Source organism: Bufo bufo, chromosome 2, assembly GCF_905171765.1.
Source record: "Bufo bufo chromosome 2, aBufBuf1.1, whole genome shotgun sequence".
Taxonomy (NCBI): Eukaryota; Metazoa; Chordata; class Amphibia; order Anura; family Bufonidae; genus Bufo; species Bufo bufo.
This window is the reverse complement of record NC_053390.1, coordinates 488,331,348-488,345,117: the sequence shown is the minus strand read 5'-3', so window position 1 is coordinate 488,345,117 and position 13,770 is coordinate 488,331,348. Positions and strand designations below refer to the sequence as shown.

General features: G+C 37.8%; 1 protein-coding gene across 3 annotated transcripts in view; it reads left to right on the top strand.

The window, feature by feature from the left end:
• The window catches only part of MYO1F (myosin IF), a 1,016,322-nt gene that overhangs the window by 736,531 nt on the left and 266,021 nt on the right, over positions 1-13,770 (top strand). For all 3 annotated transcript variants that reach the window (XM_040417777.1, XM_040417776.1, XM_040417775.1), the window contains 3 exons: positions 7,987-8,093; positions 8,175-8,273; positions 8,377-8,521. In XM_040417777.1, coding sequence (XP_040273711.1) covers positions 7,987-8,093; positions 8,175-8,273; positions 8,377-8,521 — 351 coding nt within the window. The remainder of the gene's footprint in view (positions 1-7,986; positions 8,094-8,174; positions 8,274-8,376; positions 8,522-13,770) is intronic.

The window sequence follows — 13,770 nt, the reverse complement described above, 5'->3', positions numbered from 1 at the left end:
TTTGCCGAACGGAAGCACTGAACGGAACACCACAGAAGCACTCCGTGGTGCTTCCGTCGGGTTCCGTTTCATGCTTCCGTTCCGCACCGTTCCCCATCTCCGCATTTGCTGACCCATTCAAGTGAATAGGTTCGCATCCGTGATGCAGAATGCACACAGAAAGGTGCCCATGTATTGCGGATCCGCATATGCGGTCCAGAATATGGCAACGGGACCCCTACGGTCGTGTGCAGGAGGCCTTAAATAAATTTTAAAGAGTAGACATATTAGGTATTGCCGCGGCCGTAACAACCTGCTCTATAAAAATACCACATAACCTAACCCCTCATGTGAACACCATAAAAAAGATAAAATAAAAACGGTGTAAAAAAAAGCAATTTTTTGTCACCTTACGTCACAAAAAGTGTAATACCAAGCGATCAAAATGTCATATGCACCCCAAAATAGTGCCAATCAAACCGTCCTCTCATCCCACAAAAATGATACCCTACCTAAGACAATCACCCAAAAAAAAAAAACTATGGCTCTCAGAATATGGAGACACTGAATTTTTTATTTTTTTTTATTCAAAAATGCTGTTATTGTGTTAAACATAAATAAATATGTACCCTAAAATAGTACCAACAAAACTACCACCTTATCCCATAGTTTCCAAAATGGGGTAATTTTTTTTGAGTTTCTACTCTAGGAGTGCATCAGGGGGTCTTCAAATGTGACATGGCAGCTTAAAATTATCCCAGTGAAATCTGCTTTCCAAAACCCATATGGTGTTCCTTTCCTTCTGCGCAATGCCGTGTGCCTGTACTGAAGTTTACGATCACATATGGGGTGTTTCTGTAAACTACAGAATTAGGGCAATTAGGCTGGTTTCACACGGGCATTGCGGGAAAATGTGCGGGTGCGTTGCGGGAACACCCGCGATTTTTCCGCGCGAGTGCAAAACATTGTAATGCGTTTTGCATGCACGTGAGAAAAATCGCGCATGTTTGGTACCCAAACCCGAACTTCTTCACAGAAGTTCGGGCTTGGGATCAATGTTCTGTAGATTGTATTATTTTTCCTTATAACATGGTTATAAGGGAAAATAATAGCATTCTGAATACAGAATGCAAAGTAAAATAGGGCTGGAGGGGTTAAAAAATAAAATAAAATTTAACTCACCTTAGTCCACTTGATCGCGGCCCGGCATCTCCTTCTGTCTCCTTTGTTGAATAGGACCTGTGGTGAGCATTAAATACAGGAACAGGACGTCACTCCGGTCATCACATGATCCATCACCATGGTAAAAGATCATGTGACGTACCATGTGATGACCGGAGTGACGTCATCAAAGGTCCTGTTCCTGTATTTAATGCTCACCACAGGTCCTATTCAACAAAGGAGACAGAAGGAGATGCCGGGCTACGCGATCAAGTGGTCTAAGGTGAGTTAATTTTATTTATTTTTTTAACCCCTCCAGCGCTGTTTTACTATGCATTCTGTATTCAAAATGCTATTATTTTCCCTTATAACCATGTTATAAGGGAAAATAATAATGATTGGGTCTCCATCCCGATCGTCTCCTAGCAACCGTGCGTGAAAATCGCACCGCATCCGCACTTGCTTGCGGATGCTTGCGATTTTCACGCAACCCCATTCACTTCTATGGGGCCTGCGTTGCGTGAAAAATGCAGAATATAGAGCATGCTGCGATTTTCACGCAACGCATAAGTGATGCGTGAAAATCACCGCTCATGTGAACAGCCCCATAGAAATGAATGGGTCGGTATTCAGTGCGGGTGCAATGCGTTCACCTCACGCATCGCATCCGCGTGGAATACTCGCCCGTGTGAAAGGGGCCTAAATATTGAGTTCTGTTTGGCTGTTAACCCTTGCTTTGCTAGTGGAAAAATGGATTAAAATGGAAAATCTGCCAAAAAAGTGAAATTCTGAAATATTATCTCCATTTTCCATAAATTCTTGTGGAACACCTAAAGTTAGTAAAATCAGTTTTAAATACCTTGAGGAATGTAGTTTCTAAAATTGGGCCATTTATGGGTGGTTTCTATTATGTAAGTCTCTCAAAGTCACTTCAGACCTGAACTGGTCCTTAAAAAGTGGGTTTTGGAAATTTTCTTAATTTTTTTTAAGATTTGCATCTAAACTTCTAAGCCTTCTAATGTCGCAAAAATAATAAAATTTCATTTTCAAAATGATCCAAACATGAAGTAGACATATGGGGAATGTAAAGTAATAACTATTTGTGGAGATATTACTATCTATTATAAAAGTAGAGAAATAGAAATTTTCAAATTTGCAAATTTTTCACATTTTTGGTAAATTTTGTAATTTTTTATAAATAAAAATGAAATATTTTGACTCAATTTTACCACTGTCATGAAGTACAATATGTGACGAGAAAACAATCTCAGAATGGCCTGGATAAGTAAAAGCGTTTTAAAGTTATTACCACATAAACTGGCACATGTCAGATTTGCTAAAAATTGCCTGGGTAGATAGGTGAAAAATGGCTTGGTCCTGAAAGGGTTAATCAATAAAGTTTCTCACAAAGCAAATCCTGATCCCCCCCCTCAAACACCCACACCAATTCACACACACAAAAGGGTAGAGCAGTAAGTAAGGAATTTAGCAACTAATAATACTATAATATTATGTTAATTAAACAGGTTCAAAGTAGACAATCTCAAGGCTGTAGACAATTTAGTTTGCTGGAAGCCTTGAAGTGAGAAACTTTGATCTGTCTGAGATGAGGGGGGAGGGTTTTATTTTCGGGGTTTTTTTGTGTTTTATTGCGGCTCGTTGTCCTTTTCTATTTTTTTGCTCCCCACCCCCCTGTCCTACTCTTCGGCCCCCTTAATAATGGTTAGGAAAGGGATTGTTAATATTGAGACAATTTTATGAGATTAATCTCGTGGAATGTTAGGGGCCTTGGCAGGGGGATAAAGAGAGTGGCAGTGTTTGATGCTATACATAAATTTCTCCCCGCTATAATTTGTCTACAAGAAATACATTTAACAGGTGAAACAATGAAAGGAGTGACCATTCCATGGATACAGTATGCTTTCCACTCAGTTTTTTCATCCTATGCGATAGGAGTGAGTATAATAATCCATCGAAACATAGAAGTCAAAATAATAAATACAGTTATAGATGGGAAGGCCGATATGTCCTTTTGGACTGTATATTGGAATGTAGACCATGGATAATAGCTAATGTATATATAACACCACCCTTTAAAATAGATGTCTTACTAAAAATAATTGATTTTGCTCTTAAGGTAGGGGATAAACCGCTGATAATTATGGGAGATTTCAACAACGTAATGGATGGTAAAATGGATAGGTGTAGACTCGGTAATTGCCAACTAAATAGCACAGGCTCAAAATTAAAGGTTATCACAGTAGAAATAGGGTGGATTGATGTTGGGAGAGTAATGTACCCAAAGTTAAAAAGATTCTCATGTTTTTCAAAAACTCATAGGAGTTTATCACGAATTGATTTAGTTTTTACTAATAATAAAGAAGCACTGGATATAGAACGAGGGATTTCGGATCACAATTCAATTATTATAAATATAAAGACAAATAAAAATAATAAAAATAAAGGGATGAAAATAAATATAGAATGGATTAATATAATGGGTATGCACGATAAGGTTTTGAAGGATATTAGAGAGTATTTTGAGATAAACGAGGGTTCAGCAGAAAATAATATAGTATGGGAGGCGGCAAAAGCCTTTATAAGAGGAATTATCACTAAATATACAGCAAAATATAAGAAGGGAATAAGGAAAAATATAACGGAGTTAGAAAGTGAAATGGAAAAATCTGAAAAAAAATACATCCATAATCACATTACACAAAATTATAGGGAGTGGAGAGATAAAGCAGCTAAATTGGAAAGTGATTTGCTTTTAATGGCGGAACAACAAAAAGAAAACTATGTAAGGGATAATTATATTTACGCACATATTCCTGGGAAAAAGTTAGCAACTCTGGCAGCCACCCAAATTAAACAGAATAACTATATTTACTGTTTGAAAGATAAGTCTGGGTATAGGATTACTGCACAAATGGCCAAGATAGACCTGTTAAAGGAATACTATGAACAGATGTACAGCAGTAAGATTAAAAAAAAAAAAGACTCCGGGGGAAGTAAAACAGTTTCTGGGAGAAATTATTATTACTAAGTTAACTTCTGATCAAAGGGAAAGTCTGGAGGCTCCTTTAGACCCAATAGAAGTGGAAACGATATTATCTAAGATAGTTAAGAACAGGACCCCAGGAATAGATGGTATTCCGTTTGAAATATATGCTCAATATAAAGAATTATTGATCCCGAAAATGCTTATAATGTGGAATTCCGCAAGGAAACAAGGAAAACTCCCTGAGTCTCTGAGAGAAGCTTTAATAACACTTATATTAAAACCAGGGAAAGATCCAGAACTCCCGGACTCATATCGTCCTATTTAACTAATTAATACAGATAATAAAATATTAGCAAAGATTCTCGCAAGTAGACTGGGGAGAGTGGTGTCTGATATTATTCATGAAGATCAGTCGGGTTTTATGTCAGGCAAGACTACAACTGATAATATAATTAGATACTTCATGAATATACAGTTGGAGCCTATAAATTGTGGTAAACGCATGATCGTAACTATAGATGCCTCAAAAGCCTTTGACACGATAGAATGGCCATTTTTATTTGCTACATTTAGGAAAATGGGATTTGGAGAAAGTTTTGTAGCTTGGATGAAGTTATTATATACTGAAGTCTCTGCAAGGTTAATACTGAATGGTGAATATTCCGAAAATTTTTATATTGGTAAAGGAGTTAGGCAGGGTTGCCCTTTGTCTGCTTTGCTATTTGCCATAGCCATGTAACCTCTGGCTGACCTGATTAGACAAGACAAAGAAATAGAGGGTTTTAGGTATGGATCCCATGAGGAAAGAAATTGCTCTGTATGCAGACGATATTATGTTGTTTGTGGGGTCACATGCCTCACTTTTGAAGATTTTTCAGGTTTTTGAGGCATATAGTGATCATGCTGGACTGAAAATAAACTGGTCTAAATAGGCCTGCATCCCGATTAACCCTCTGAACGGGTTTGTACCGGGACTACTGGAAATTTAAAAGAAACAAGATCCGGTCAAGTATTTAGGAATTCAGATAACATGTAATTCTAGCGATTATGTACAGTTGAATGTGCTCCCTTAAATACAGGAGATTCGCAAGAAAATAGAAGTTTGGAAAAAAAAATCATATTTCGATGGCGGGGCGTATTTAGCTGGTGAAAATGAGCATATTACCATCTTTTAATTATATTTTATGGAATGCACCGGTAATAATTCCCAAAAGCATATTTAAAAGAATAGCTACTTTAATAATGGACTTAATATGGAGAGGGAAAAAAACTAGAATAAGAGCACAAATACTGTATATTCATGAGAAAGAGGGCGGATTATCAGTCCCGGATTTAGAACTGTATTTTATTTCTGGGCAGATAAAAAATATGATAATGTGGAGTAAGTCACATAGATATAAGATCATGATAGCGGGGATTAATGAAAATTTGGGAAACTGTAGCATTTTCCAACTAGTGGAAGCAGATATTTTGTCACAACAAAAATCAAGTAAAGTACCCTTATTTGAGCTGTGGACTAAAGTCTGGAAAACTGCTAGAGAACTATGGCCCCAGAGGGGAATACATCTTGATACCTTGCTGTGGCATAAGGGATAACTCTCACCTCAGGGAATTCAAATCAATAGAACAAAATGTGTGGTGGAAACATGGAATTACTAAAGTGGGTCAAGTATGGAAAGAGGGGGATATAATCTCCTATAGAGATCTTAAAAATGAATATGAGATAGGAAATAAAAATTGGAGGTTTTTTACCTACAATTGAAACATGCTTTGCATGCTGCGATAGGAAAGGGAACTCAAATTGTCGCCCTGCCAAGACCTTTGATAAACATCTCTAATTTACCAGCGGGTAGGAAATTGTCCTCTAAAATATATGGATGGCTGTTATACCAGAAGACATATAAAAGTGCTATTACTACTTTAAATCATAGATGGCAAAAAGTGCTAAATACGCAACAGGATGAAATCTGGGAAAAAGCCATTCAGGAAAAAAATAGGGTATCAAAAAACATTTCCTATAGAATCACTCAATTTAATATACTATACCGCTTATATTATTCCCCCAAGATTATTATGAAATGCTATAAATTTGAGATATTTAGTTGCAAAAAATGTGGAGAGGAAGGGGCTGATGATATCCACATACTTTGGACATGTATAAAAATACAGAAATTTTTGGGGAAAGTAAAAGAAATAATTGAGAAAAAGATCTGATTAAAATTCCCATTTGTTTGGAGATATGTGTCCTGGGAATGATGGATAAAATAGATACCCCTCAAGACCGTGCTGTAGCAGCTAAATTAACATTTTATGCAAGGAAATGTATTATTGCACACTGGGGAGATAGAGTGGTACCTACAGTTAAGGAATGGGAAAACTTGACCAGAGCTTCGCTGATTCGAGAGGAATTCCATTTGATATCAAGTAAGAAAAAATACAGATTTGCTAAATTGTGGCAGAAGTGGATAAAATTACTCGGGGGGAGCGATGTAGGTGCGGGGAGGAGGACAAAAGCGATATATAATTTTCCTTTTTTAATTTATTTTTTATTTATTTTTTTCCCCTCATCCTTCCTTCCCAGGAGAGGACAAAGCATCAGGGAAATAGGGTGGGATGGAGGGCTATGAATAAAAAAATTGGATGCAATATGAATATGCTGTAAAGAAAAAAGATTTGATATAATTTGTTATATGACTTATATGAATGAATAAATAAATAATATTGAAAAAAAAATTCTAAGCCTTCTAATGTCACAAAAATAATAAAATGTCATTTTCAAAATGATCCAAACATGAAGTAGACATATGGGGAATGTAAAGTAATAACTATTTGGGGAGATATTACTATCTATTATAAAAGTAGAGAAATAGAAATTATCAAATTTGCAAATCTTTCTAATTTTTGGTAAATTTGGTATTTTTTTATAAATAAAAATGAAATATTTTGACTCAATTTTACCACTGTCATGAAGTACAATATGTGACGAGAAAACATTCTCAGAATGGCCTGGATAAGTAAAAGCGTTTTAAGGTTATTACCACATAAACTGACACATGTCAGATTTGCTAAAAATGGCCTGGGCAGATAGGTGAAAAATGTTTTGGTCCTGAAAGGGTTAATCAATAAAGTTTCTCACAAAGCAAATCCTGATCCCCCACACACCCCCAAACACCCACACCAACACACACACACAAAAGGGTAGAGCAGTAAGTAAGGAAATTAGCAACTAATAATACTGTAATATTATGTTAATTAAACAGGTTCAAAGTAGACAATCTCAAGGCTGTAGAGAATTTAGTTTGCTGGAAGCCTTGAAGTGAGTGTGAAACTTCGATCTGTCTGAGATGTCAAGATGGTCAATGTGGTATATTCCCTTTATGGAATGGTAAGAGGCCATCATGTTCCACATTAGATTCACCCTTGTGAGTAGCATAAAATTGTAGGAACAGTTATAATTAGTAAAGACAAGATGAGAGGCCCAACAATATTTGAGAGGATCTGCAGCAGCAGCTTGAAACTTTTTCTATATAGTGCATGAAGCCAGATCAGCAAAAATGTGAAAATCTAAATGGCACAATTGCAAAATGGCCAGTGTCTCTAGAGGCCTTCATTACACATTCCTTAACAGAATTTTAGTGAAGTTTAATCACCAAGTGATTTTGGTAGATCATCTGCTCTAGGTGCTGTAAGGGCACATTGTATTGTGTCTTTATCACAGTAGCAAGCGGACAAGTGAAGTTTCAAAGCGGCCATGAATGTCATTCTTCAAGTCCATAACAATCCTATGTGTGTTGCTTACTGTTATGTTAATTGAACAAATATTTTATTTATTTTTTCAGAAACAAGCCAATGACCTTGTAAACACCCTGATGAAATGCACACCTCATTATATCAGATGTATCAAACCAAATGAAACTAAAAGGCCTAAAGACTGGGAGGAAAGCAGGTCAGAAAATAGTTCATAAGAAGGGTTAAATGTGTAACTTGCATAATTAGCTTTCAAGTCTTATCATGCTGTGTTTTTCAGAGTCAAACATCAAGTAGAATATCTAGGTCTGAAAGAAAACATCCGTGTACGTCGCGCTGGCTTTGCTTATCGAAGAGTTTTTAACAAATTTTTACAAAGGTAGGAAATGCTAGTAACAATCAAGTCTGAGATACATAACTGTTTTCTGGACACCCTTAAAAAGTCTGCTATAACATTATTGATCAATCTACTTTGCTGTCAGGTACGCCATCCTGACACCAGAAACATGGCCTAAGTGGAGAGGAGATGAGCGACAAGGAGTACAGCATCTCTTGAGATCTGTGAATATGGATGCTGATCAGTACCAAATGGGGAAAACCAAAGTGTTTGTAAAGAATCCAGAATCGGTATGCTTTAAGAGTACTTTCTCTGATATTGTATCTTAAGTTAGGAAAAAATATACCGTAGCTTTTATTGATAAACACTTTTATGGGTTCATTTATTAAGCTGGCGTAAAGTAGAACTGGCTTAGTTGCCAATAGCAACCAATCAATCAGATTCCACCTTTCATTTTTGACATTGATTGGTTGCAAAGGGCAACTAAGACAGGTCTACTTTAAACCAATTTGATAAATTAACCCCAATAATGCTTAAAGGGTTCTCCAGGAATTAAGGAAATTAAAATACTTAACTTTATTTTTAAAATATTCCTAAATACCTTTTTATTAGTTATAATAGCTGGTTTTGTCTAGGGAGCAGTTGCGTAGCTAAGGTGTTTGGAACCCGAGGCGGGTCCTTTCTCTGGCAAATAGTTAAAAAAAATTGTGCATCCTGACAGTGGTATAGCCCTTATTATACAACCTTCACAGTAGTTATGTCCAGATATGTGCCCTTTTAAAGTATTTATCCCTTCATTGTGCCACCTTCACAGTAGTTATGTTCTCATTGTGCCCCCTCACAGTAGTTACACCCTCTCTGTTCCCCTTTCACAGTAGTTATGCCCTATCTGTGCCTGTTTATAGCATTTATGCCCTCACCGTGCCCCCATAACAGTTACAGTATGCCCCTTCACAGTAGTAATGCCCTTTGTGCCCCCTTCATAGTAGTATTGCCAACTCTGTGCCCCATAACAGTTATGCCCCTTCACAGGAGTAATGCCCTCTGTGTCACCTTCACAGTAGTACTGCCCTCTGTGCCCCATTCACTGTAGTAATGCCCACTCTGTGCCCCATAACAGTTATGCTCTTCACAGTAGTAATGCTCTTTGTGCCCCCTTCACAGTAGTAATGTCCATTGTGCCCAATCTGTGTTAATAAAACAAAAAAACAGTGACTACTCACCTTTTCCCGTTCCTGGGGCTCAGATCCAGCTCTCCCCCTGCAGACACAGATCGCTCTGCAGTACTGTGTGGGAGGAGCACAGGCAGATTCCAGAGCTGCAGGCTTCTCCAACACAGGCTGGCAGCGCAATCTGTTCCTGCAGAAGGCTCCCTGCTTCACCATCCAGTGCGCCGGCCTGAAGAAAAGAACTGGCGCCGGGAGCTGAGTGGTCAGTGAGTGACAGGACTGCAGCTCATCTGTATTGATGGAAGCACTCATTGCTTCTCGCACCCCCCTGAGAGCGGGCACCCGGCGAGGTCTGCCCAAGCTTCCCCCCACGCCCTCCTGGCACGCCACTGCGAAGGAGCAATCACGCAGCTGCGAGGAGGTGCAGTAGACATCGCTTATCTAGACTTTAGTAAGGCTTTTGATACTGTCCCACATAGAAGGCTTATCAATAAATTGCAGTCTTTGGGCTTGGACTCCCATATTGTTGAATGGATTAGGCAGCAGCTGAGGGACAGGCAACAGAGGGTTGTAGTCAATGGAGTATATTCAGACCAAGGTCTTGTTACCAGTGGGGTACCTCAGGGATCTGTTCTGGGACCCATATTGTTTAATATCTTTATCAGCGAAATTGCAGAAGGCCTCGATGGTAAGGTGTGTCTTTTTGCTGATGACACAAAGATTTGTAACAGGGTTGATGTTCCTGGAGGGATGCACCAAATGGAAAAGGATTTAGGAAAACTAGAGGAATGGTCAAAAATCTGGCAACTAAAATTTAATGTTGATAAGTGCAAGATAATGCACCTGGGGCGTAAAAACCCAAGAGCAGAATATAAAATCAGTGATACAGTCCTAACCTCAGTATCTGAGGAAAGGGATTTAGGGGTCATTATTTCAGAAGACTTAAAGGTAGGCAGACAATGTCACAGAGCAGCAGGAAATGCTAGCAGAATGCTTGGGTGTATAGGGAAAGGCATTACTAGTAGAAAGAGGGAGGTGCTCATGCCGCTCTACAGAGCACTAGTGAGACCTCATTTGGAGTATTGTGCGCAGTACTGGAGACCATATCTCCAGAAGGATATTGATACTTTGAAGAGAGTTCAGAGAAGAGCTACTAAACTGGTACATGGATTGCAGGATAAAATTTACCAGGAAAGATTAAAGGACCTTAACATGTATAGCTTGGAAGAAAGACGAGACAGAGGGGATATGATAGAAACTTTTGAATACATAAAGGGAATCAACAAGGTAAAAGAGGAGAGAATATTTAAAAGAAGAAAAACTGCTACAAGAGGACATAGTTTTAAATTAGAGTGGCAAAGGTTTGAAAGTAATATCAGGAAGTATTACTTTACTGAGAGAGTAGTGGATGCATGGAATAGCCTTCCTACAGAAGTGGTAGATGCAAATACAGTGAAGGAGTTTAAGCATGCATGGGATAGGCATAAGGCCATAAGATAGGGCCAGGGGCTATCCATAGTATTCAGTATATTGGGCAGACTAGATGGGCCAAATGGTTCTTATCTGCCGACACATTCTATGTTTCTATTAGAAAAAATAAAATGGCCACTGCCTCAGTCTCCTCTCTGTTCTACTTGTCAGGGATTATAATCCTGAATACAACTGATAAAATATTAAATTTAATCTCTGTAGGAATGGAGTTCATGAGGAGACATGAAATACAGAGAGGATGAACATGACAGACTGTGATAATGTGTTGCTGTGCCACATCCCCACCTCTCCATACGTCATGTCTCCTCATGAGCTCCATTCGTATAGAGATTCAGCTGAAGATCATATTAAACTGTATTCAGGATCATAATCCCTGACAGGCAGATCAGAGAGGAGCATGAAGCAGCTCTTTAGCTCAATGTTCAGGACAGATTTTGTGTGTACTAATAAGATGCTTGCCATATTATTTCCCCTGATGATTGCTCCCCCAGGCCTCCAGCATCCGGCTGCAGGCCTAGTTATCATAGCCCACCGGGCTATGACAAATCTGCCCCTGTGTTTCTATATAATTCAAAAACTGGTATTCTTTTTTGATTATTATACTCCACTCTTCATCAGCTGCTTGCACTTTTTTCCACTTTTTTCCATCGCAGTAACAATAACCTCCTCTTCTTTTTAATATTTCTTTATTTAATCATTCATATATTTCATATAGCAAATTATATCAATTCCCTTTTTCTTTTATAGCATATTGATTGTACATCCAATTTCTTTATTCATAAACCTCCATCCCTCCCTATTTACCTGATGCTTTGTCCTCTCCTGGGAAGGAAGGATGAGGGGAAAAAAAAAAGAACGAAAATTATATATCACTCTTCTCCTTCTCCCCGCTCCCCCATCGCTCCCCCATCGCTCCCCCATCATTCCCCCAAATTATTTTATCCACTTCTGCCATAATCTAAGAAATCTGTATTTTTTCTTACTTGATACCAAATGGATTTCCTCTCGGATCAGTGAAGCTCTAGTCAAATTTTCCCATTCCTTAACTGTAGGTCCCACTCTATCTCCCCAGTGTGCAATAATACATTTCCTTGCATAAAATATTATATTATATTAATATTAGTTTAGATATTACAACCCAATCTTGAGGGGTATCTATTTTATCCATCATTCCCAGGACACATATCTCCAAACAAATGGGAATTTTAATCAGATCTTTTTTCTCAATTGTTTCTTTTACCTTCCCCCAGAATTTCTGTATTTTTATACATGTCCAAAGTATCTGAATGTCATCAGCCCCTTCTTCTCCACATTTTCTGCAGCTAAATTTCTCATATTTATAACATTTCATAAGAATCTTGGGGGAATAATATAGGCGGTATAGTATATTAAATTGAGTGATTCTATAGGAAAAGTTTTTTGACACCCTATTTTTTTCCTGGATGGCTTTTTCCCAGAATTCTTCCTGTTGCGTATTTAGCACTTTTTGCCATCTATGATTTAAAGTAGTAATGGCGCTTTTATATGTCTTCTGGTATAACAGCCATCCATATATTTTAGAGGTCAGTTTTCTGCCCACTAATAAATTAGAGATGTTTATCAAAGGTCTTGGCAGGGCGACAATTTGAGTTCCTTTTCCTATCTAAGCTCGCAAAGCATGTTTCAGTTGTAGGTAAAAAAAACTCCAATTTTTTTTTCTTATTTCATATTTATTTTTGAGATCTTGATAGGAGATTATATTCCCCTCTTTCCATACTTGACCCACTTTAGTAATTCCATATTTCCACCACACTTTTTGTTCTATTGATTTTAATTCCCTAAAGTGAACGTTGTCCCACAGCAAGGTGTCAAGATGTATTCCCCTCTGAGGCCATAATTCTCTAGCAGTTTTCCAGACTTTAGTCCACAGCTCAAATAAGGGTATTTTACTTGATTTTTGTTGTGACAAGATATCCGCTTCCACTAGTTGAAAAATGCTACAGTTTTCCAAATTTTCATTGATCCCCGCTATCATGATCTTGTATCTATGTGACTTACTCCACATTATCATATTTTTTATCTGCCCAGAAATAAAATACAATTCTAAATCCGGGAATGATAATCCGCCCTCTTTCTCATGAATATACAGTATTTGTGCTCTTATTCTCGTTTTTTTCCCTCTCTAAATCAAGTCTGTTATTAAAGTAGCTATTCTTTTAAATATGCTTTTGGGAATTATTACCGGTGCATTCCAGAAAATATAATTCAAAGATGGTAATATGCTCATTTTCACCAGCGAAATGCACCCTGCCATCGAAATATGAGTTTATTTCCAAACTTCTATTTTCTTACGAATCTCCTGTATTTTAGGGAGTACATTCAACTGTACATAATCCAACCTGAAAAATCTTCAAAAGTGAGGCATGTGACCCCACAAACAACATGATATCGTCTGCATACAGAGCAATTTTTTCTTCATGGGACCCATACCTAAAACCCTCTATTTCTTTGTCTTGTCTAATCAGGTCAGCCAAGGGTTCCATGGCTATGGCGAATAACAAAGGAGACAGAGGGCAACCCTGCCTTACTCCTCTCCCAATATGAAATTTATCAGAATATTCACCATTCAGTATTAACCTTGCAGAGACTTCAGTATATAATAACTTGACCCAAGCTACAAAACTTTCTCCAAATCCCATTCTCCTCAATGTAGCAAATAAAAATGGCCATTCTATCATATCAAAGGCTTTTGAGGCATCTATAGTTACGATCATGCGTTCACCACAGTTTATAGGCTCCAACTGTATATTCATAAAGTATCTAATTATATTGTCAGTTGTAGTCTTGCCTGCCATAAAACCCGACTGATCCCCATGAATGATATCAGACACTACTTTCCC